Source organism: Chelonia mydas, chromosome 1 (genome assembly GCF_015237465.2).
Source record: "Chelonia mydas isolate rCheMyd1 chromosome 1, rCheMyd1.pri.v2, whole genome shotgun sequence".
Lineage (NCBI taxonomy): Eukaryota > Metazoa > Chordata > Testudines > Cheloniidae > Chelonia > Chelonia mydas.
In genome coordinates this window covers 250,172,550-250,196,887 of record NC_057849.1, presented here as the reverse complement: position 1 = coordinate 250,196,887, position 24,338 = coordinate 250,172,550, and the positions used below count along the sequence as shown (strand labels likewise).

The 24,338-nt window shown below is 41.5% G+C and overlaps 1 protein-coding gene across 1 annotated transcript; it reads right to left on the bottom strand.

The window, feature by feature from the left end:
• Positions 1-272: 272 nt before the first annotated feature.
• On the bottom strand, positions 273-24,093 carry C1H12orf75 (chromosome 1 C12orf75 homolog). Its single transcript, XM_037897982.2, has 7 exons — positions 24,049-24,093; positions 22,272-22,725; positions 12,833-12,857; positions 4,169-4,204; positions 2,434-2,513; positions 1,559-1,598; positions 273-365 (listed from the first exon to the last, which is right to left on the bottom strand). Exons 1-6 carry the CDS (start codon positions 24,091-24,093, stop codon positions 1,594-1,596), a joined length of 645 nt encoding a protein of 214 aa, XP_037753910.1. The 3' UTR covers positions 273-365; positions 1,559-1,593.
• Between the last annotated feature and the right edge of the window lie 245 nt (positions 24,094-24,338).

Below are 24,338 nucleotides of genomic sequence, written 5' to 3'. Positions count from 1 at the left end.
TAATTATTTTTCAGTAACTTACCATAGGAACTATTAAGTGAACAAGTAGTAATGATTTTCTTATATAAAAACTATCAAAAATTGTTGGAGAAAATATGCTGCAGATTGTCAAATTAGCTCTTGTGCAGAAATATCCACCATAAGTTAATTAATTCATTTTTCACTGGAGGACAGCAGAAGGTTCCATAATGCAACCATCACAATCCAATTGATTCCATACTGTACCATTAAACTTTACCTGTAGTTGTACCTTGCAACAATTAAGATTTTTGGTGCTTTGAACTTTCTTGCTGGCTGGACATATAAAAATCTTCAGCAGAAAGACAGCTGTCCCTTAAGTTTAGATGAGTGATCTATGCAAAGGACTGATTCAAAGAAAAAAATAGTTTTAGATGGACTGATATAATGATACTATGAGACATTAGCACTTTTTAAACAGAATCTGTTAAACATTAACTATGTCTTTGTTAGAAACGCAGTAGGGGCTTCAGCGCCCAGATACTGCAAACCTAAGTGTACGTGAGCAGTCCTGTAGAGTTCAATGGACCGCTTCACGTGTGTAAAGTTGCACATGTGTAAGTCTTCCCAACATGAGGCACTGATTCAGCAAGCAAGGGCTTGATCCTGCACCATTCAAGTCAATGGCAGTTCTTCCATTGGGTTGAATGGGAAAAGGATCCAACTCCAAGAAATATACTTTTAAGTATATGAGTAGTCCCGATGAAGCCAAAGGGACCATGCACATGCTTTAACTAACCATGTGCTTAAGTGCTTTACTGGATTGAAGCCAAAATGCTTAACACTGCTCAAAACTTTTCCATTTGAACTGTCTTTTTGGTGGAAAAACTGGGTTTTTGATTAAACTAAAGTGTCTGCTTTCTATGGAAATTTCTATGGAAATTTTATTATTATTTTGAGAAACCCATCACTAAACTAAAATATTCTGTTTTTTTTTTTCAAATTAAATGTTTGAAACTTTGAATTCCCACTGAAACATCTAAATTTCCCATGGAAAATTTAAATGAAATTTTTTTTCCCCTTTTCACCGAAATTTTCTGTGGGAACCCCCCCCACCCTTTTTTTTTTTTTTAACCATCTCTATTCAGTATCTTGGAGGATCAAGCCATAGATATCTTATATATTATTAAGACAGCTCCATGGAAATAGTCTAATATCTCACCTGTTTTCTATATTTGGTGCCAAACCATGCCCTGGCCCTTGCATTTGTGCTAAATCTGAAAATAAGTACTGTGATCGCAAATGACCTGCTTCCATTAAAACCTTCTTCAAGTCTACTGGCCTGAGTCTACCAAGTGCTGAGCACCTTTACTCTCATTAAAGTAAATGGGAACTGCGGGCACACAGCTTCTCACCAGAGGCTCTCGGTAACACTACAAGATCAGACCTTATTTCAGCCAATACATTTATAATGGGGTTGTCAGTACTGTAAAGTAAGTCCGAAAACACGTGATAGCAATATAAGAAATGTGGTTATTTGAATTCTTTTCTTTTTAGTAATAAATTCTACACATATAAAATTTGTTAAATCATACTGTACCTCCTGATGATTGAATCTTGGTGTATTATTTTCCTCTAATCTTAAAAAGAAAGGCATATAGTTAAAATATAGTATATTATTAATTTTAAACACCATGGAATGTAATACAATGCAACAGGTTATTCATTTTCTATATCAACTGAATTTATTGTTATCTGCTTGTATAGTGGTCGCATCTAGACCTCCCAATCAGGGATCAGAGCCCCATGTGTCACAACACAGACACTGTTTTATTAAGTATAAAAATATAAGATAGATACTTATATAAAGTATCTTATATTTGTATATCTATCTTATATTTTTATACTTAATAAAACTGTATATGTGTGTGTGTATGTGTATATATATACACAATGTCATATCATTCTCTTGTTATCAAGCAAGAATCTTTAAAGCTAATACATGTTCTCCCTGCCTCAAGAAAAAGTATAAAATTGTGATGGGTTCAGCATAAGATAGACAGAACAGAACTAAATCTGAAATCAAGCATTCACTGTCTTGCTATTGTTGGAATAAAGCACAATTTAAGTAAATACATTCAGAACTATAAAGTGCACTAAAACTCTATAAATATATATCAGAGCCTCTTAATCCTGTGAGGTGTTTACACTGAATACCACTAAAAACACTGAAAAATTATATTAAAGTTACTCATGAGAGACAAAATACTGCATATCATGGTCAGAAGCAGATTGTTGCTTTATGATTACTACAGTAGGTGGATGGAAATTTAAACAAATAGGAACAATGACCATAGCTACTGTAAATAATTCCTGTAAATGCAATTAAATTGCTCCCTATGCTGGTCAGTCTTACTGAAATAATATATATATTTTAAAAGATTAAAATGAATGGAGAAAGCAATCTACAAGTACCTTTAGGTTCAGTCTTCTTCTGACTGGGAGCCATGGTAGCAGCCTCTGATGGCAGACCAACGTATACACCACCATAGTTCCTTATTGGAAGAGAAATCATGGCTTAGTGTTAATGCTTTCCCATAGACTGTCTACATAAAACAGCCGCATTAGAAAGGCCATAGATGGACAAACAGAGGATGCTTTGTAACTACTTTTATAAAAGAATCCCTTGTTTCCAATGTATATTAAGAAGGCTGCAATTTTAAATGTAATGTTTTTATTAAAACTAAGCCCTTGTTTGACAAAAATAAATTTAGGCTGGCCATTGATTTTAAAAAGGAACCTATGCTAGGAAGGGAGCACAGAGCTAATGGGTCCTCAACCAAGTTCGTCATACTTTCCATCAAAACCCAACCTTTTCATGGCAACAAATACCCTCTGACAGACTCTTCTTTCTTACCCCCAAAGTTAGCCAGTGTTTGCCTGATAGGAGATTTAATCTGCTAGTAATGTATGCTATGGAGACAATTTACGCAACTCACTTGCATGATGCACACAAAAAAGGAGGCCATGTGCCCCCCCACACACCATTTAGTAAAAAGGGCTTGGATCCCCCTCCACACAGCCATGCATGGGGAGGCCTGTCTACATGCAGAAGGCTTATGGGTGCCAAATGCCTCCACAGTCCATCCCCCTCCTTCTGTGAGCCCAATGGAGGGTGTTTCAGGGGTCTGAGATCTGACTGGGAGGATGGGGAAAACATGAGGTGGGTAAGGGGAGGAATGGGTGAGGTGGAACATATATCTTTCTTCTCCCTTCCAGCCCAGGAGAGATTCCTCAGAAATTATAATACAGCCTATAATTATTATGTTATGTATTATCTTTCTGCAGAGCACCCACACCCAAGCCCAGGGTCCCTAGGGACCTGACTCTAATAAAGCCAGGAGCCAGAGTTGGTGTGAAGGCAGAGGTCTTCTGCAGCAATAGTCTTTTTTCCACTGGCAGATCCTTTGAGATCTGCAAGGTTTGGGGGCTGGGCTCAGTGGCCTATTTCGTGAGTAGGCAAAACCCCATCCACAACAAAATGCAAGGGAGGAACTCTACAGAGGGATCCTCATGGAGATTTCTTCCCCCATATCCCCTCCCTTTGTTTTTTTCTAGGTGTGATTAAGTGGGACTGTTCTTAATGTTTTCTCTGAATACTGTGTGGGTGCCTCAGTTTTCCCTATGCATTTCTTAAGTATCTAGGTGGTGGGATAAGGGTGTGTGATTGTTGCAGAGCCCTGGAGGGCCAGTGTGATGCTGTCTGCATAGAGAATGGCCGACACCCTGTCTCCTGGCAACTGATGGCCTGGGCCCCTCACCTGCTGTGTTGGTGAACAAAGAGATCAGGTGGCCTCCTTGCCCGGGAAAGAGAGGAAGGCCAGAGGAGGGGCTGGAGGGAGTTTCAGTTTGGAGCTGGCTGGGGAAACGGAGGGAGGCCCAGCACCAGGGTCTGGGCTCCCTAACCCCTAAGATGGACCTGACTGAGGGGTCCTGTTTTCTGTACCTACAAGCTGAGTTTTGGACTGTGTTCCTGTTGTCTAATAACCCTTCTGTTTTACTGGCTGGCTCAGAGTCATGGTGAATCACAGGAAGTGGGGGGTGCAGGGCCCTGACTCCCCCACACTCCGTGACAACTGGTGATCCGCATTTGATGGCAGAATTCTGTCTGAGCTATTCAAATTAAAGCCATTCCCAGTACAAATCCTACCTCCTTTTGTCATCTTCTGACACCGATTCTTCTGTTCTATAATTTACAAAAACATATAAAACTCATTAGCAATCAGTTTATTACAATTGCTCCATTCATTTACTGTTTAGTTTCAGTGGGAGGCAGAGGAAGAGAATGATCAATCAGAGTGTAATCTAGAGTTAAAGTTCAGTATTTGGTGCCTACTTCACCTACCTATATAAGAGAACGTATAATGTGTATAAGAGAACAAGACTTGACAACAGAGTGAACTAGATAAATGTCATAAATGTCCAGTCAGAAGATCTTATAGAACCTTTTTGTAAAACAAATGTTAAATTTCTTTGATGCAAAAGAAAAGCTGAATAATCTGATTTGGACTCAGTTATTTAAACCTTTATAAATAGACTATGACTTTTATTAGACACTTAGGGCAAGATTATGGCTTGTCTTATGCATCCATAGGGAGTGGGTGGATTTTTGACTCTGCTCATCAGTGTGCTAGCTAGCACAGCTGGTCTGATGTGGAGGGCAGAGTAATCAGTATCAGGTATAGGGTTGGCACAGATTACTTCACCCTTCAACCAGTGTGGAAAACAGAGACTAAATTGTTATTCTCGGAGTTACCATTTAGACCCTGGTCTGCTGCTAGAGCAATAGAACTGTGTGTTGCCCCTTACTCAGCCCCAGTGATAAATCCACAATCTAGCCCTTAGAAGGCATTTCTGAACTATAGTATTAAAAAGTGGCTTAAAACATTTATCATTACTAATCACTTATTTAAAAATATAAATGTATTGTCTGTTCAGTCGGCAAAGCACTATCCTGCAATTGTTGCATTAAGCCCATGGGAGTTTCACAGATGGCAGGAAGCGGGATATGGCCTTAAATACAGACAAAATTTGTTTGGATAGTAAAAATGTTTGGATAGCAATAATTTTCTACCATTTCAATCTTCTTTCCACTCAGCTATCTATTGCCTTGAAGATATACTGTATAATAAGAAGATAAGCTCTCTTCTTCTCCACCAACGGAGCACCAGCAAAGAAGGCAGCAAAATTCAGAACTTCAATCAACTTAGCATATAATTAGCATGGCGTTATGGAATCTCTGATATTATTCTGGCCCAGTTCATCCCCTCCCACAGAAAATCCAGCAGGAGAGGCCGAAGGGGAGGCAGCCTCTGGGAGAATTCTCTCACAAGGATTTCCTGTCTTTTCACACTGTCCTATGGGGGGCGGGGGGGAGAGGGACCGTCCCCCACAGAATAAGTCATGGGATACCTCGACCTGGGTAGCCAGGGCTGTCTGCATGAAGAACCAGTGCCTCTATACCAGCTATGGTCCCCAACACCTTGGCAAACTAAAACTGCAGTCAAATGGAACCGCACAACCAAAAATTACCCCCAGCCATGGCTGCCCCCAGGAGACTTGTCTAGTGGGTTCCTGGGGATGTATCATCTTTTCTAGTTATCTTCCAAAGGTGGTGGGAACTGTGTACCTCCTTACAACCCTGCCTCAGCCTGCCTATTCCTCTCCCAGCCCACCAAATCTCCCCTAGCTCCCTCAAACAAACCCCAGATTGTTCAGAAGGGACTCTACAAGGTCTGGAGGATAGGAGACAGTGCCACGGAGATGACTAAGGTACCCCCCACAAGTCAGCACAAAAGGAGGAGATGTGCGCAGGTATGGATCCTTTGCCCATATGTCTGCTAGATATCAATTTGTATCTTTTTCTGATAGTCAGCTGGCTGAAGTGAAAGAGACAAGACTCCAGAATCATTCTAAAAGGGGACACTGGCAGTTTTGTGGCCCAACAGCTATTAACTTGCCTGATAGCTTTTCTTGCCCTTAGAAAGGCTTTACACTTTGCTTTTCCCCTGCCACTTATCCACTTAGCTACAGGCCCCAACCAGAAAATAGAGAGCCTAGCCAATCCTCCCCAGTTTGCTGATGAATGCCCTTTGCCAGCTGCTTTAGGCGTTGTAAATCAGTTTTTACTGATGGCCCTGCATCTGTTATATTAAAGCAACACATGCCTGCAAACTTCTGGCATAGGTGACCATGGCGTAGAAGCAAATAGTTCACAGCCAGCCTGCTCTGTAGCATACCCGGATGTACTTCCCCTAACTCATGTGAGAGTTGGGCCAGGACGGTTGAGATTAAGTTAACGGCCTTTGCCACCGTGCAGACAAGGGACCGGTTCCTCACCATCGCCCACAGCTGCTTCTCCACTATATGAGTGCGTTGCACCATCGTGCCCTCCGGGGTCGATCAAACTACGTCTCCTCCGAGGCCCCTGATGAACTCACCGGTGCGCACTGGGTGTCGGTTGTTGCTGCAATCTTCGACCTCCGGAAGGGATCCGGGCAAGGCTAAATTGCAGCCTCGTCGCCCCACGTTGGGACGCCAAAAGCTGTTGCCGGCACCCAGTGCCGAGAGGCAAAACAACAGCAAGGGGGGTTCGTTACCCGGAGTGCTTCACTTAATAATCACAACGGGGTGGAGAAGCAGAAAAGTTTATTTGCAGCTGCAAACAAGGTACAGGGAGAATAGAATCTCAAATCCTGCACACCAGAGCAGGTCATTACACACACTTTTATATTCCTTAATGCTACTGCACTACACATTAGCCAATTAAAACTTTACACAAATACTCTGCCTTCCTTGTATGGGTTACAACAATGTTAATTTCCTGCAACCTCTAACAAGCATTCCTAGCAACTTAAACAACCAGCACATTCTGTCTGGCCTTGTAACTGTCTCTTCTATTATTTTTAGCTTGGCGTCAGCAAACCTTACACTATAAGGCATTATCTGCGGCTGCAACATTGTTTTAAGACCAAAAGAGCTTACTCAAACCAGCCAGGCCTGAATTCTTTTAAGGGGGGTTGAGAAGAAGCCCTTAGGCCTTCAGCAGGGAGACTTCCTCGACCCTTATGGCCTTCCCTCCCCTCAGCTTAACTAGTGGCCATACCCTGGGGTCTCCAACATAGAGATATATGGATCTTTTTAACATTGGAGGTTTGGTAATAATTTGTGCATGCAAAAGAAATCAGCCAGAGGGAAGATCAAAGTTGAAAGTCTTAAGGACCCAACTAAACGTGACCTTTCTCAGCAGTGCCTCATCGAGAAACTGATGAATATCAAAACTGAGATGGAGAGCTTCGAAGATCACTGGAAAGTGCTCAAATCGGCTGTTTATGCTGCATTTGAGGGAACACTGGGCTTCTCAACCAGGAAGCACCAAGACTGCTTTGATGAGACTGATCAGGAAATCCAAGACTTGATGGACCATAAGCCAAGACCTTCTGTGCTTGGCAGAATAACATCAATTCCAAGCAGAAGTAATACATCCGCCATCAACCCAAAGCTGAGGTTCCAAGGCAAATCCGCAAAATGAAGAACAAGTGGTGGGAGATGATAGAGGGGGAAGCAGCCACTCACTGTTGCATTCTCCTCCGGGGTCCCTTTTGTTAGCACTGTGGGACTTAATACAGCTCCAATTTATTGCACTACATATAGTTATACACTTCTTGCCTTTATAGTTTAAAGACCAACATAATTTTGCATGCTGAAATTTGTGGGTGCAAATATGAGACACACAAGGCCTGATTCTCATTCTGTGCTCAGATATAATGGACAGTAGGGGCTGCTGGGAGCTGGTTACAGCTCTCTGATCCTCAATCACTTGGCCTCAGTGGAAGTTACAGCAGAAAGCTGCCTCCTCTGACTTCTGCCATTGGCATAATTGCCAGATCTTACACCAGAAAGGGATCAGACATAATAGAACTTGGCTCTACTGCATCTCTTCCTGTCCTGCCCCACAGTCTGCGCCAGATGTGCCCCCACCTCCTGCTTACACTGGCGATGAGGTGGGCAGCTGGTGTAAAAAGCAGGTAGGGTGCCTCTACCAGTTTTACACAAGGGGAGATTTCCCCCTAAACAGGGGGAATTTCCTAGGGGAAATCTCGAGCTGATTTAAGTTCATTTCGTGCCATGTAAGTAGCAAAAGAGGAACCTAGTAGACCGCATCCAGCCCTAGTGTTCAGTGCTGGTCTGCTTTTGTGCCACTACATCTTTCCTCAGAAACTAGCATCTACTGCAAGGAAAATAGGATTATATTTTCAAATTGGTATCTTAGATGGAGAGGCGTTCCATAGCTGTTAGAGGGATTTAACATCAATGCCATGTAACAGCATTCTCCTTTCAGCTAGAAGAAATTCCTCTTCCAGTGAAACTCTTCTTTCCTGGAAAGACTCTTGTCATACTGTTATGTTTGGAAAGTACAGTTAAGACCCCTGATATTGGTTCTTTAGTCATCATTTTCCATATTCCATGTCCATTTTCTGACACACACAAGCTGCCATTTTTCAAATAATATTTGAGTTTAAAATTTCTTGGATTCGCAATACTGCTGTCCATCCATTTTTTCCTTTTCTTAACATTTCTGATTTTATTTATTTGTATCCAGTCATCAGACTCTCTAACATTCTCTATTAACGTTCCTTTCATTCAGTCCTCCTCCTGCTCAACCAAGACAGTTCATTGCACGGCACTCAAGCTAACAGGTTCAACTCTTTAATTTCTAAATGTTTCTTGGGAGGATGAGACTACTCTTTTGCAACCTTTGTATTTTTGTCCTACATTTTGAAACAGCTTTTAGACCTTGGGTATGTCTACACAGCATTTCCGAGCCCAAGACAGCGACTCTCTCAGCCCAGGTTGACAGACTTGGGCCCGCAGGGCTCGGGCCAGCACTGCAAAAATAGTTGCATAGACGGCACTTTGAAGTTATGGCTCCAAGTTGAGCCGCAACTTTTAAGCGCCGTCTACACACAGCTATATTCAGAGCACTGGTGTGAACCTTGCTAACTCGCGTCTGTTGACCTAGGCTGGGAGGTTCGCTACCATAGGCTCCAAAATGCTGTGTCCTGAATTGTTACTACTGCTTATCTTCATCTGAATTAATCCACATTTCTGTGCATAACTGTCATCACTCTATTTTCCAGTACATAATTTTCCACTATCACTCCTTCATTTAAACTCATTTAGCGTTTAATTACTCTCCACATTTTTAGTTTTTCCACACCAATCTTTTAGTTTGTTTTGTGTTATATCTCCCAAACTTCTAGCCACAATTTCTCTCATTATAACCTGGGTCTGGGGCTTTGGGTTTTTTTTGTTTTTGTTATGGGAAATAAAGAGCCCATGGCATTTTTCACAGGAGAAGGTGTTTGCCTCTGTGTTCTGGGCCAAAAATTTTCCTTCTCTATTGTGCAATGACCTATGCATTAGTTATTTGCTACTCTCTAATCCAGAGGTGGCTGCTTCGCAGTGGTGGTGTATGTTTAAACTTCTCATTTTCAGTGACAAAAAATAACTGACTTCATCTTTTATAACTTAGGCCATTTCCAGTTTAAAGGCTAGATCATGCTCCCTTTGAAGTCAATAATAAATATCCCATTGTTTTCACGGATGCTGGATCAGCTCGCAAATGAGCATCTAAAATTACTTTAAGAGATAAAAATGAAAAGTTTCAAAACACAATTTTAAAATGACACATATTAATACCTAGCTCTTATATAGTGCTTTTCACCAACAGATCTCATAGTGCTTTACAAAGGAGGTTAGTATCATTATCCCCATTTTACATATAGGGAAACTGAGGAACAGGGAGGGATGTGACTTTCCCAAGGTCACCCACTAAAATAATAGCAAAGTTGGGCACAGAACCCATGTCTCCTAAGTCCCACTCCAGTGCCACACCTGCTAGAATACACTGCTTCAGAGTATCTTATGACCCTGATCTAGCAAAGTACTTAAGCATTTGCTTAAGTTTAGCATGTGAGTAGTGCCATTGAATTCAACAAATCAGTCCCATTTGAATTCAATAAGACTACTCGAGCTTAAAGTTAAGAATGTGCTTGAGTGCTTTGCTGGATCAAGACCAATATGATCAAAATAACTATTCTTGTGCCAATAAATTTTAAAAACTTTTATAAATTCTTAGCTAATGAAAGTGAAAAGGTGTCAAAGATTAAGGGTTTTTTTAAATCCATGATTTTAGTTATATTTATCCACTTTGCTCATTTTCACAAAACAAATTTTTTTTCTAGTATCTTAGTCCCCTTTTGAAAATTTGCTGTTAAAGGAAATATTAGAATGTCTGATGTAGGACTTTTCTGATTGCCATTACGATAGCCCATTACTGTGGATTTGTTTCTATTGTCTGGCTAGAAGGCTCAATCCAGCAAATATTACCCATCCAGGTAGTTCCATTGGCTTTACTATGACTATCTGAATCAATAATGGTTGCAAGAATGGCCCACAGTTTGCTTCAGTATTTAGACTTTCTCTGCTCATCTGATATTTTAATAAGACCTGGTTCTTCCTCTAAGAAAATTCTAAAACTCCTTTCCACGTGGGTTATTTGTCAACACCCAGAATTGTTTCTTTATACAACTTAAAGCCATTAACAATAACTTTAATCATTGACAAGACAGACTGTAAGTAGCATTAATCCAAGTTATTTTTTTAAAAGTGACAGATGATACATACAAATGAATAGCATTTTCCTCATGTAAGTCATAAGGCACCTGAACTGCAAACACATTCACATGCACAAAAAGAAAAGAAGGACTAGTGGCACTTTAGAGACTAACCAATTTATTTGAGCATAAGCTTTCGTGAGCTACAGCTCAATGCATCCGATGAAGTGAGCTGTAGCTCACGAAATCTTATGCTCAGATAAATTGGTTAGTCTCTAAGGTGCCACTAGTCCTCCTTTTCTTTTTGCGCATACAGACTAACACGGCTGCAACTCTGAAACCTGTCACATGCACAGGTATCTTTATGCACTTGAGTAGTCCCACTGAACTCATTTGCATAGTGTTTGCATTTCTGGGGTCCAAAACTAAAGGAAGAGCGAGGCCAACAATTTATTTCTCAAAAAACAGACAAACTCAAATGGACAAACTCTTGAATGAAAAAAACTCATAGGTTCTTATCAAATCCAAATCAGAATATATCCAAATTTAATTAACTGGCTTAATTAATGTTTGTACAATGCTTTAAAATACATTAAAAGGGCTAAGTGGTAAATGTTATATAATACACCATTTCTGATTTGTAAAGAGACTTATTACTTAACAAAAAATATTCTGCCATTTATGGAAAGTGATTTTTAGGCCTGGTTCTCATTTACACTTAGGACCTTTATACTGCTTTGGCAGTGTAAAAACAGCCTTCAAATGGGTGCAAATTTAATGTATGCACGCTTTCAGGCACCTTTATACTGCCAAAGTTGTGTAAAGAGGCCTTAGTGTAAATAAAGACTAGTATCTTTATATATATAAAATTATTAAAGGCATGGGTCCAGTAGGCTATGTCAAGAGGATATTCCCCCATAAACTTGCCCTAAGTAGTCCATTCATTTTCCAATCAGTGACAATGAAAATTTAGAAAATAAGTTACATGTTCAAGTAGATCTTGAAATTACCTATGACATCAGTATTCATCTGTTACATTGTCCATCTTTGGTTCTTGGCTCTGAACTGTGGCAGCAGACACAGAGCTATTGTTATGCATTTATCTACTGTTATTTAGATGTGATGGCAGCACTCATTTCTATACTGGGATTCTTCTACCTACTCAAAGTAGTTTGTCTAAAAAAAAAACCTGAATTAAATTCAAGAATTTCTTTTACTTAATAACATCAATTTTTGTTCAGGTTACTTGGACTCACGGCAAAGCTCAAACTCTAGTGATAAAAGGTTTGTCCCCTACACCAGAGGGAAGCAAGAGGTAGACTTTGGGATGCCTTCTTTTATACCTTCTCCCATTGAAGGAGACATGGTTGAGGGAGGCCACTCCTGCAAATTTTTGCTTGAATGGGTGAATACTTGGCTGTGAGAGGCTACCTCCTGCTTTCCTTTTTCACTGAGGCAGGAGTGAGAGCAAAGGAGGTTCAGGCCTTCTCCACTTCACTGGGAATGTGAAAAAAAAAAAGCAGTACTGGGTGAGAATGTCCTCAGTGCTTATCACCGAGATTGATGGAGAAGAGAGAAGCTGTCAATTGCGATCTTCAATGTGGAGAGGAATTAGGCCATGAAAAGCAATCCCTTTTTTTCCCCTCAGCGGCAGAGGAGACCTCATCTAGAGCTGAGAATGGGGATGCTGGATGTTTTTGCAGGGCAGTCTGTATGAGGTGCCTGCCAAGTGTCTCTCAAAGAAAGTGAAGTACAGGAGTTGTTCCCTAAATGTCTTACATGGAGTGGGAGAGACGTATATGGGTACTGTATTTCTCACAAAGGGAGAAACATGCTTTGGGGTGTACCGGTACATGGTAGGGATGAGTAAACACAAGGGGCATGGGTGTGCATGGGAGACAGATGTCTCACAAGTCAGAAAGGAAGGGAGAGTTTTTGTTATATAAGTATAAAGGGGAATTGTCTCTACAGGGGTAAGTGAGCCACCAGCAGTCCCTTCACTCTGATTCTGCTGTCTCTATTTGGGTGAAGGAAGCAGGCTATCAATAGATGACATCTAGATCAGGGTATGGTGGGTCTAACATATTGGGTAGCAACTGAACCACGTATAACAAAATGAACTATTGTGCTAATGTGCTTATAAATAACCCTTGAGTTACGGTGCTGAAGGTGTACAGACCATTGTACGTACTTACACATCTTTAGCTGTCCCTGCAGTACCTAGAATGAAAAAGAAAATGTGTTTTACTGTCTGATGGTGTGATCATGCTCAAGCTAACCAAAATGACCCTAAAAATCTCTCTACCCTTCTCCCCTCTTGCTCCCACAAACAATCCCCTCACACACAAACCCCAAAAGTGGATGGACACAGTAAAGGAAACTTGTTGTTATCATGATTAACTACTTTCTCCTTTAACTCTGTCACACTTATACCTCTCTTTCCGGGCCAGATCCTCAGCGGATGTAAATAGATCAAATCCATGATCCTCAGCGGATGTAAATGGGTCAAACTACATGCAAAGTTCCAGTGGAGCTGTGTCCATTTACACCAGCTGAGAAGGATATCTGTATTTTTTTTTTTACTTTCTGCATAAGCTAAATTGCAATATTCTTCATTTTGGCGCTTTTCCAGTTGTAAGTTGCCACAACTAACTAAGCAATTGTCCTTAAATGTCTGTTTATTTTGTGAACATGCTGTTTGATTCTGTTACAGACTTGGCACTGCGTGTAAAATACTGTGCCATAAAATAAACAAAATTTTATAAAACAACTAGACTGAAATAACTTTAGCATTGGGATACAATCCACCCAAAACCCCCCAGATAGCTACAAAATCAGGTTCTTCCTAACTCAGCTTGTAATTTAAAAAATAAGGGGGGCAAGGGACAAAAATTACAACCTTGCTCTATGGTTCTAAGAGTTGAATTTTCATGACTCCACCACCACATGCTGGGAGAGCGGGAATCACTTAAGGATGACATACTTCTTGGTCCTCCCAAGGTACTAAAAACTGTGTTATTGTTGCAGGTATGTCATTCAGTTGCACAGTCAGTAAAACATCCCTTCCATGAACTACAAGCACCAACAAAGGCATTAGAAACCCCTTTCACTCCTCCATCTCCTCTCAGGAGAAACTCAAGGGAGCTCAGTCTGAAGAAGCTACAGGTTTAGTCGCAGCCTGAAAGGTTTTGCAGCATTTTTCCCCTAATGCTCTTTGTTGCTTAGAAAACATTTTTTTTCTGGTGTGAAATTGCTGCAAAAACGAATACAGCTCTTCCCTCATTATTGTGGATGGAAGTTGAAGCTAGACCAATTCAGACAGGAAATAAGGCACAAATTGTTAACAATGATAGTAATAAACCATTGAAAGAATTTACCAAGGGTTGTGGTGGATTCTCCGTAACTGACCATTTTAAATACAAGATTAGATATTTTTCTAAAAGTTATGCTCTAGGAATTATTTTGGGGAAGTTCTATGGCCTGTGCTATACAGGAGGTCAGACTAGGTGATCACAATGGTCCCTTCTGGCCTTGGAATCTGTGACCTATGAACTGTATGGAAGAATGTGTAGTTTCTGCCCTTGCTTTAAAACTACAATTGAGCAGGCAGCGTTCTGAGGCTTCCCAGAAGCAGGCTCCTGTATGAACACATGAATATTATACATGTAAGGAAATCCTCTTTCTCCAACTAAGTCCTGTACTTTTGGATATTAGGAAAACTTTTTCACTAGGAGGGTGGTGAAGCACTGGAATGCGTTACCTAGGGACGTGGTGGAATCTCCTTCCTGTGAGGTTTTTAAGGTCAGGCTTGACAAAGCCCTGGCAGGGATGATTTAGTTGGGGATTGGTCCTGTTTTGAGCAGGGGGTTGGACTAGATGACCTCCTGATGTCCCTTCCAACCCTGATATTCTATGATTCTATGTAATTTTGGTTCCACTGTCTATTGCTTAGCAATCCCTCACACTGATACCATCACCAACAAAGATTTAAATTACAGTGCTTGCAGAACAAACTTCCTTTATATTATATTGTTTCCAAGATCCCTTTGGGTCTCCTCACTGTACAAAAGGCCCAACTGTAACACATCACTGGAGAAAACCCTTGGTAAGGTTTTAGGGAACTCCTCGCTTGGGATCTGGATGAGGTCCTCATTTTAAAACTTCATTTAAACCGTTAGTGTTCGGAGGGTTCCCAGCTCTATATGCTGGCGATGACTCACAAATAACCATCATGTTTGAAAAGCCCGCTGTGACAGTTCTCGGGGTACTCAGGATTGTGAGTCACCTTGTTATCCCCTGCCTCCAGCAAGAGGAAGTCTCGCAGAACTGTGGCTGGGTGTTAGCTCCCTAACACCACCAGCCTTTCAGCCACTCCAGCACTCTCCTCTGGGCTATGCCAGCCCTAGTTTCATCTTGCAGCTTAACAATACCGCAGTCCCTGAGTCCCTTTGAAGCATTCCCCTGCAATATCCAGCCCCTGACACTGGTTACTGACAGAAATAAGAACATAAGAACGGCCATACTGGGTCAGACCAATGGTCCATCTAACCCAGTATCCTGTCTTCTGACAGTATCCAGTGCCACATGCTTCAGAGGGAATGAACAGAACAGGACAATTTCAAGTGCTTCATCCCTTATTATCCAGACCCACCTTCTTGCAGTTGGAAGTTTAGGGACACCCAGAGCATAGATTACACCCCTGACCATCTTGGCTAATAGCCAGCTTCATCCTCTATGAATTTATCTAATTCTTTTCTGAAGCCAGTTATTCTTTTGGCATTTACTATATACCCTGGCAATAAGTTCCACAGGTTGACTGTGTGTTATGTGAAGAAATTCTTCCTTATATTGGTTTTAAACCTGCTGCCTGTTAATTTCATCAGGTGACCCTGGTTCTTGTGTTATGCAAAGGTTTAAATAACACTTATTTACTTTCTCCACACCATTCATGATTTTACAGACCACTATCATCTATCTATCCCCCGACCTTTAGTTGTGTTTTTTCTAAGTCCCAGTCTTCTTAATATCTCCTTATATGGAAGATGTCACATGCCCCTAATCATTTTTGTTGCCCTTCTCTGTACCTTTTCCAATATATCTTTTTTTAGATGGAAAGTGTGTGTACCCCAGTTTACTAGTTTTACCTTAAACTACCACTTCTGTATAACACACAACACTTGTGAGCACTTATAATGAAAAAAAGAAGAGAGAGAGTGATGAAAACAAATGGTTACAATACAAAACAAAATAATAAAATGAGCACTAGGATCTACACTTATTAATAGTTACCTTTCCTATCTAATACAGTAGGTTTCCCCCCCAAAGTTCAGTCGGTTGCAGAGCTCGCTGGCTTTACAGGAACAAGGATCCAAACTTTCATGAAAACACCTCTGCTCCTCAAGATCTTTCCACTGTGAATGGATACAGAGTGCCTTGCCCCACTGTGTTATACTGCAACAGTCTTTTGTGTCTATTTATAGACTATTCTATTCTATAATATCCCGCCTGTTGTAATGTTCCGTTTTTACCTCCAAGTGGTTTCGGATTCTTTGCAGTTGTCTCTGATGGTTTTCCATTGAGCGTCTTGGGATGGAGCAAGGCTAGAAAACTGAGCCTTGCATTACATCAACAACTAACCAGGGATGGTGACAGCTCCCAGCTGCTTGAATGGGCCACCACCCATTCACCATTCATCACCGAGCCATATTATCCTCTGGTGACTAACTTTTACGCCAAGTCCATAAAGCATACTTTCACTATAGTTACATTATTATTTAAATATTACCTGTAGGTACATCTCACAATGATTATGAGTCTTGGTAAGTTACAAGCTTTCTGTAGGTACCTTACATGTGATCTCTTATTGATAAATACCCTGCCAGACATGTGTTTGGTGTAGTGAGTTTGTTAGGCCTGAGACAATAATTGTTCGCAAAGAACAGAGCATCAGTTGCTAAGAGTCCTCTGAGTCACACCTATCTATGTGGCTATACCTAGGGAAAGCACCTCTTTAGTGACTACTCCCCAGGGGTAAGATACATCCATTTCTCCTTCCAGTCCTGTATGATCACCCTCCAGCATCATGCAGTCTCTGTCTGTCTGGAACTTGGCAGCTCTTGCAGTACAGAGTTATTCTACAGTATCGTTTCATTTAGGTTCACATTACCTACTTTTGGGGATCAAACAAAACATGAAGCTCAAGGGAAAACTGAAAAAACTGTCAAGTGTCATCTGGTTTTGCATCCAAACCACAAACTGGCTCCCCTTCACCTAAAGACAGGGTGCAGGACACCTGGGGCATCGCTATGAAGCCACTATTACAAGCACTACACTTCACTACCTAACAACTCTGTGGCTAGTGAAGTCATACAGTTTGGACCCCCTGACCATGTTCATGTTACTCCTCCAGTCTCTCCCAAAACCTCTTCACATGCACTTATGGATTGGGGCCAGCCACATACTTTAACTCCACGAGAGCAGGAAGTATAAAATTCCCCTGCATGACCTCTGTGCTTCCTGCCTCCACCCATACACAGTAGGACCACAGCTGCATTTTACCCCTTCTATGGCTGCAGAAGGAGGAGGGGGAGCAGGATTTCACCTTTAGGAATAAATGAGGCACATTCAGATGTTCTGTACATTGAACGCAAGTTACTATTAAAGAATAACATTCAGGACACTGTAGCTGCAAACCCCCCAGGTACATATCATTTAAATAGTTGCATGTGAAGGACAAAAATGGGGGCATCTTTCATTGATCAAGACGGTTACTGCAGTTTTAAAACAACAGATGCTTGATACTGAGCATCACCACAGAATGTTAGTAAATGTACTCTGAATGTAGAAGACTGTTGAAAGAATTTTACATGCATATTTTCTGAGCTGAAGAAATGCATTATGAGTGACTGCATATAAAAGGGAGCATGGCTTCAGGAGAAAAATATTAAGAAGGATAAGGGATGACCAAACACTGACTTAATGGAATAAATGCATTAATATAGAAAAAGAGACTCTGCTATCTCTATAGATATCTGGCTATTAGAGTTGGTCAGGAAATAATTTTTCCCATGAAAAATTTTACATAAAAATGTTCTTAGAGAAATTTCTTACAATATTTTTTGGGATTTTAACAAAAACTCAAAATCAAAAAATGAAAATTATGTGGGCTAGCAGTTTCTCTCTCTCTCTTTTTTTTTTTTTAAATGAAAGCTTAGGTCTCCAGCAGCCATTGAGCACCCACATTTAAGGCTGCCATTGCTCCCACCATTACTCCCAACAGTGGCAGTGCAAAGATGGGACATTTTAAGAAAATTGCTAGCACAGACCATGCTGGAATGGTGGGACATTCCCTAACATGGGACAAACTTAACAAAGTAATGTTTAAGGACACATTTCTTATAGGCAAAAAAGAAAAGCCAAGTTGGAGCTTCTAAAATCCATCATATAATAAAAAGGAAAATAGAGATTTGTTAGTAAAAACTCTCTATGGATAATAGGAAAGTTTAAAAATAAACATTCTCTATAACTAAGAGTATGGCTACACTACAGCTTAAATCGATATAAGTTATGTCGCTCAGGGCTGTGAATTAGCCAGCCCCCTGGGTGACAACTTATACCGACATAAGCACTAGTGTGCACAGTGCTATGTCTCTGAGAGTGCTTCTCCCACTGACATAGCTGCCACCGCTTGTTGGCAGTGGATTAATTAAATCGACAGGAGAGCTCTCTCCCGTCAGCTTAGAGCGGCTACACAGAGTGTATACTTCCTAGTGTACCATACCCTAAGATTTAAAACTGCAGGGCTAAAAAAAAGAGGGTGTATACTTCAATTTACTTGGATCACAGAAATTGCCAAGTTGCAACAGACCAATAATCCATTTAGTCTTGAATCCTGCCTCCAATGCTTGGAAGAAGATTTGAACACCCCATAATATATTTTATTGTGAAATACTATACCTTGGGTGAAAAGAAAAGGAGTACTTGTGGCACCTTAAAGACTAACAAATTTATTTGAGCATAAGCTTTCATGAGCTACAGCTCACTTCATCGGATGCATACCTTGGGAGGTAATTTTGTTCTTAATCCCACCTATCTATTCATTTATATCCTCCTGACTCATGAGGATTGATAGCTCTTCTAGTGCTATAATAGCTAGCATAACTGAAGGTGCTATTATTCTATGCATTGGGCAGATGGTATAATTACATATATGCCTTACTCAGACAAAACTCACATTGTCATCAATGGCTATTTTACCTAAAGAAGGAAAGGGGTATCGGGCCCATACATGCCTAAGCCTTTTTGTGAAATTTACTAAAATATTAGCTTCTATAACAGAGTATGACAGAGCATGTTTCAGGTTAATTATATGTCATGCAATGCTAGCTTTGCTGTTCCTGATTGCAGCACAGCCATAACTTTAGTCTTCAAAGATGCAGCGGTACTGTACAAAGCACAAAACTAATTTCTTTGTAAATACAGTGTAATATTTTTATTAGTAATGTGATGGGAATTATTTTTTCTTTATAACTCCAGCATGATGATAGAAAGCTGTATCTCTGTCCATTCCTCAAATAAAACATTTTATTTTAATTAGATCTACTTTTAAAAGTATGTTTGCCTTTCAGGACTTGTACTCTTTTTATATGATTTTATGGAGAAAATTAAATACTAGGATTCTGATTCTCTTATCACTTATGCCATGTTTACACTAATGCAACTTCATTGACTTCACTGGAGTTATTCCATATGAGAGGAGAATCAGGCCTAGATCTGCTTTTCTTTTAGGCTTGTCTATACACACAAGTTCCACTAGTATAAGTTACATTTATGTCTGTAAACCAATGTATCTAAACTCTCGTGATCAATCTGGGTCCATCCAGAATGGAGTTTTTAACCCATTACTTGATTGCCACTTAACATGAGCTAGCTAACATGTTTGTAAATGCTAGTCTGTTTGTGGTTTACCTGTTTGTATCCTGAAACAAAAGTTTGTGGTGTGTCCAAGCTAGCATTTACAAACAGATTATATAATTTAAGTTAACTGGCAAACAATTTACTTAAATTAAAAAAATTCTATACTAGACAAACCCTCTGTTACACTTGCACCAGTGTTTGCATCTAGTTAAATCAGAAGTGGGATGTGTCCATGCTGCAACTAGCCTGATTTAACTCACATCAGTGAAGTTGTGTCGGTTGTAAATTGGAGTGATTTCTAGCAACTGCAGCCTAGAGAACCAGTGATGGGAGAGAAAGTGTGAAGGAGGCATGGCAGCTCCCACTAATAGATGTAAAACGATACTGGTGCAATTTTTGAGTATAATTAAGGCCTCTGATGTATTCACATTCATTATACTCATTAATATAAACAGGAGTCACACAAGCATTAATGGGATAAAAAAGTTCTAAACAATTAACATATAGTCCAGGGTTTAGTGAGAAGACCAGCAACTACAGCACACAAGTTTAATTACATACAGTTTGGAGAGCATATGACCAACATAATTTACACTCACAAACTACATCTATACTGTAGTGTGGACTACAGGGGTGTGAATTGCAGAGCACACCAAAGTGTGGTAATCTAGCTGCCCCATGTGGATGCTGCTGGAGTGAACTAACAGGTACCTAGTTCATGTTAATGTAGTCCTCTTGCAAACAAAACTACGTTAACCAAACTAGATGCCTTTCAGTTTTCACTATCAGCATCCACATGGGGCAGCTAGATTGCCACACTTCGGTGTGCTCTGCAATTCACACTCCTGTAGTCTGCACTGCAGCCTAGTGTAGATAAATCCTCAATCAGACATACCTTTGCAATTCAGGAGTCAATGAAGTTAGATCAATATAAAACTGGTGTAAATGACAAGAGAATCAGGCCCCACATTTCTAACAGAATCTACCTCTACTTTATTGGGTAGTTTCAAATGATTGTGAATATCCTAATAACAAATAAACAAACAAATAAATAAGAGGGGGAAAGCACTTAAATATATTGCTTAATGTTTACCAAATGATTTGAAGATGAAAAGTGTTATATAAATGCTCACTATTACTACCATTTTTAAGTTAAGTTTAAGCCCTTTTTTTCACTCCAGCAGCACTGACAAATATCAAATCTATTTTCAAAATAACACAACAAGGTTTGGAGCCAGCTGGATGGATCAGTTAGTAACACACATTAACATGAGGACAACCTCCATGAAGAAACAACTTCTCAGACAAGCAGAATGTACAGGAAGGTGCATGAATTGATTACAGAAGTGGTTTCTTAGTCCTTGAGGGTCCAGGGAAGTGAAGAGGATATAAGTTACATCCCTAGTTGCATGTTCACATGTAGCTTTTGACTCCTGCTGCCTATGGCTGCAGGATGTAAATGCTTTTGAGACCTGAAGAAGCGCTCTGTGTAAGATTGAAAGCTTGTTTCTCACCAACAGAAGTTGTTCCAATAAAAGATATTACCTCACCCACCTTGTCTCTCTAGTGCTTTATGGGGCTGATCTAAAGCTCGCTTATGCCAATGGAAAGACTGTCAGTGACTTCAATGGGCTTTTTGGATCGGGTCCTTTATGAAAGGAAACTGGACCATTGTTAGGGATAAAGATGCCATTCAGAATGAGAAGACTGTGAAGTCAAAGATCCCCAGCCTGACCAATCCACATTCACAGATCCAAAACCAAAAGCTCTGTTGTCTTATAGGTTGGACAAGAAATGCTTGAAGTTCCAGCCACCAAACACAGAAAGCATTTATTACCAAAAATACACAAATCATAGTTAAAGGGCAGATGCAAACACTGCTCCTAACAAACATTTACTATTAGTCTCCTTATATTTTTATTACTCTTTAATATCTTACTACTTGATCAAAACTGGGTCAAGTATGGTATTATTTATTAGCCTAGAAGAATCATTTCCCAGTAAGCTGGATCCTTTTGATGGGATGTTTACACAGCATATTTTGCACAGTATGTTCTGAATTGCTAACATGTGCCTTCTCTAGCTTCAGCATTTTAACAGCTATTTGGAATGGATTTGGGGAGCCTTTAAAACGCAGTAATTAAAAAAAAATATATTTCCCCCTCCAAAAAGATGAAGCCTGCGCGCTGCATCCTGAAGCAGCGGGGGAGAGTCTCTTGTTCAGCGTGAGAGCAGCCCTGGCGAAGTGAAATGTAGTTTCCAATTCTAGAAACGCCCTGTCGCTTCTCCTTTAAGGAAAGAAAAGCCTCTTCTCCTTGAGTCTGAACCTCGGAACAGCTTCTGGGTCCTGCCTCCCCTCCTCCCCCTTCCAGACCCAACCCCGCCGTCCTCGAACCCTACCTGCTGCCCCCCGCCCCCACTCCTCCTGCCCCCCACCAACCCCATCTCCTACCCACTCCCCTGTCCCGCGAGTTCCCTCCCCCCGCCCCGCCCTTGCCCCCGCGCCCCTCTCACCTCGGCTGCCCGCGCCGCTGGCCGTGGAGTTCCCGCAGCCCATGGCCGGCGGGCGCCACGCGGGGCCGGGGCAGGCGGCGGGAGCCCGGCCGGGGGATGGAGCCAGCGGGGCGGCAGCAGCAGGCTGCCCAGGGCTCGCGCTGCGGCGGGCTCGGGAAGGAGGATGCGGGGGAGGGGGGGGGGGGGGGGAACACGAGGACTCACCTCCCTGCCCATCGCCTGGGTAACGGCGGAGACCAATCAGCGCTGCAGGCAGCTCGGCTGGCCCGGAGCGGAGCCGGACCCCGCAGGGGGCTAGAGGCAGCGGGCGATGCACCCAGCCCCCGGCCGGCCCAGTTGTCTCCTCCCGGGCAGCCCCAGCTCGCCCTGGCTCTCTGCTGCTCCTCTGCCCTGCAGCCCAGCCACCACGGCCCCCGCGGGGCACTGTGCCCTGCTCCCAGCTGCAGGGGGCGGGGTGTTTAATGGTCTGCTGTCCTCCGCCCTGGCTGGACCACACAACAGTCCACGATCCAGCTGGGATCCAGTCCCCTCCACTCTCATCCTCACTGCTGCCCTCCGCCGTGCCCACCTCCAGGAGACTACAGACTTTACGGGCAGGGAAGGTGCTGGGTGACAGCCCTGCTCTTCCACCTGGCGTGACGGGATGAGGTGAGCCCACCTGGCAGAAGGCTGAAGTTTGTTCAGAGTTTGTGCAAATCTGACAGATGTGTTGCCTTGAAACCCTGCGGATTGCTCACACTTCGCAGTCTCCCAGGGCAGACCTGCCATCATGCACCCTTTGACCATTAAGCCACTATTCGAAGATCAGAGAGGGAGATCTAACCATCTGCTAATAAAGGCCTTATGGAGAAACAAAACCACAGATTTCTTGGGTACCATGAGAAATCCTGATCCCTTTCCAATTAAAATGTGTCCACTGTAGCATAGGTGATATATGCCTGCCAATCAGCTATCCTCAAGGTAATATATCTGTGTGCAATGTTCTATTTAGACGTTTATTCTATGGCCATTGCTATAGTATCTTAGTAATAATGAGCTTGTCTCCTCATCTGAGAGATATCTTCAGATAGGATGATGTGTCCTCACATCTCTGAACACTTTCCCCATTTTTCTAATGTACGCATTGAGAGCTTTTAACTTTGAGATACAATTAAATAAATGCATAGGTGTACATAAATCCTGTTCAGTCTGACCCCCAACCAGATGCAGAAAACAATGTAGCTTCACATATTCTACAAATATGTAGTGTGCCTCATGCAATTCCATGGTATGCCTCAGTCCATCCTCCATTCAGTGCAAGTGGACACTTGTAACCATAATAAAACACAAAATCCAGCTTAACTTTACAAGCTTTCTTCTGACAGCACTTCCAGTTTTATAGCAGTTTATACACAACTTAAAGTCCTCTTGAGTTGATTAAAAGGACAGATTTACTTTCCCTAACCAATCCCACTAGCCAAGACAATAGAAAGCTGCAAGATGATTTTTGCAAAGTCTGCAAGTGATTTTTTTTATCCCAAAATTTGCATTGTTCCCTCAGGGAGTTTTATTTTTATTTTCTTTGCAACTTGATCCTAATTCCATACAGAGCAGTTGAGCATTTCCAGAATTTACAGCCTTATTCCTGTATAATCCTTTCAAATGAAAGGAAAGTGAGAATGTGAGAGATCCTCCAGTGCAGCTGGGTGTAACACACTAGCTGAATGTTCCTGCTACAACAAATCAGCACTGAAAGAGTTGACAATGCTGCCATTTAAGTGCTCATAAGCAGGCTTCAACTCCGCCAGTGCCGGTCCCAAGCCCAGATCAAAAAGGAGGAGGGCTGGTTGATGGGACGGCTTCCCGTCACCGTAAAAAAAAAAGTTCTAGATACAGAAACTACTCACATCAACCACATAAACCAAAAATCATGGCCTGAGGAGGATGGAAAGCGTTCAGATGCGCATATGACAGTGGATGATCAAATCCATCGGGAAGTTACCCCCTCAATGGTCCAAATTCTGACGACCAAAAAGAGTACATCCATAGCTACCTGGAATGTACAAACTCTAAAAAGTGCAGGAAAATTAGCACAGGTAATCAAAAAAATGAACAGATATAAAATTGACATCCTAGGACTTTGTGAATTTAGATGGAAAGATCAAGGTATGATAACAGGTGGCGAAAAAACAATGTTATATTCAGATGGAACCAAACATGAGAGAGGTGTAGGAATCACCATGAATAGCGCAGCAAAGAAATCACTTATGAATTGGCAGCCAATATCAGATA

Bases quoted from the DNA above. Each gene is read 5' to 3' on its own strand.
- C1H12orf75 (XM_037897982.2), bottom strand. From the start codon at position 24,093: ATGGATGTACTCTTTTTGGTCGTCAGAATTTGGACCATTGAGGGG. The intron at 12,858-22,271 runs GTGAGTCCTCGT...TTTTCATTCTAG, and splicing joins CCCAGGCGATGGGCAGGGAG to GTACTGCAGGGACAGCTAAA. The intron at 4,205-12,832 runs GTAAGTACGTAC...TGTAAATTATAG, and splicing joins GCAGGGACAGCTAAAGATGT to AACAGAAGAATCGGTGTCAG.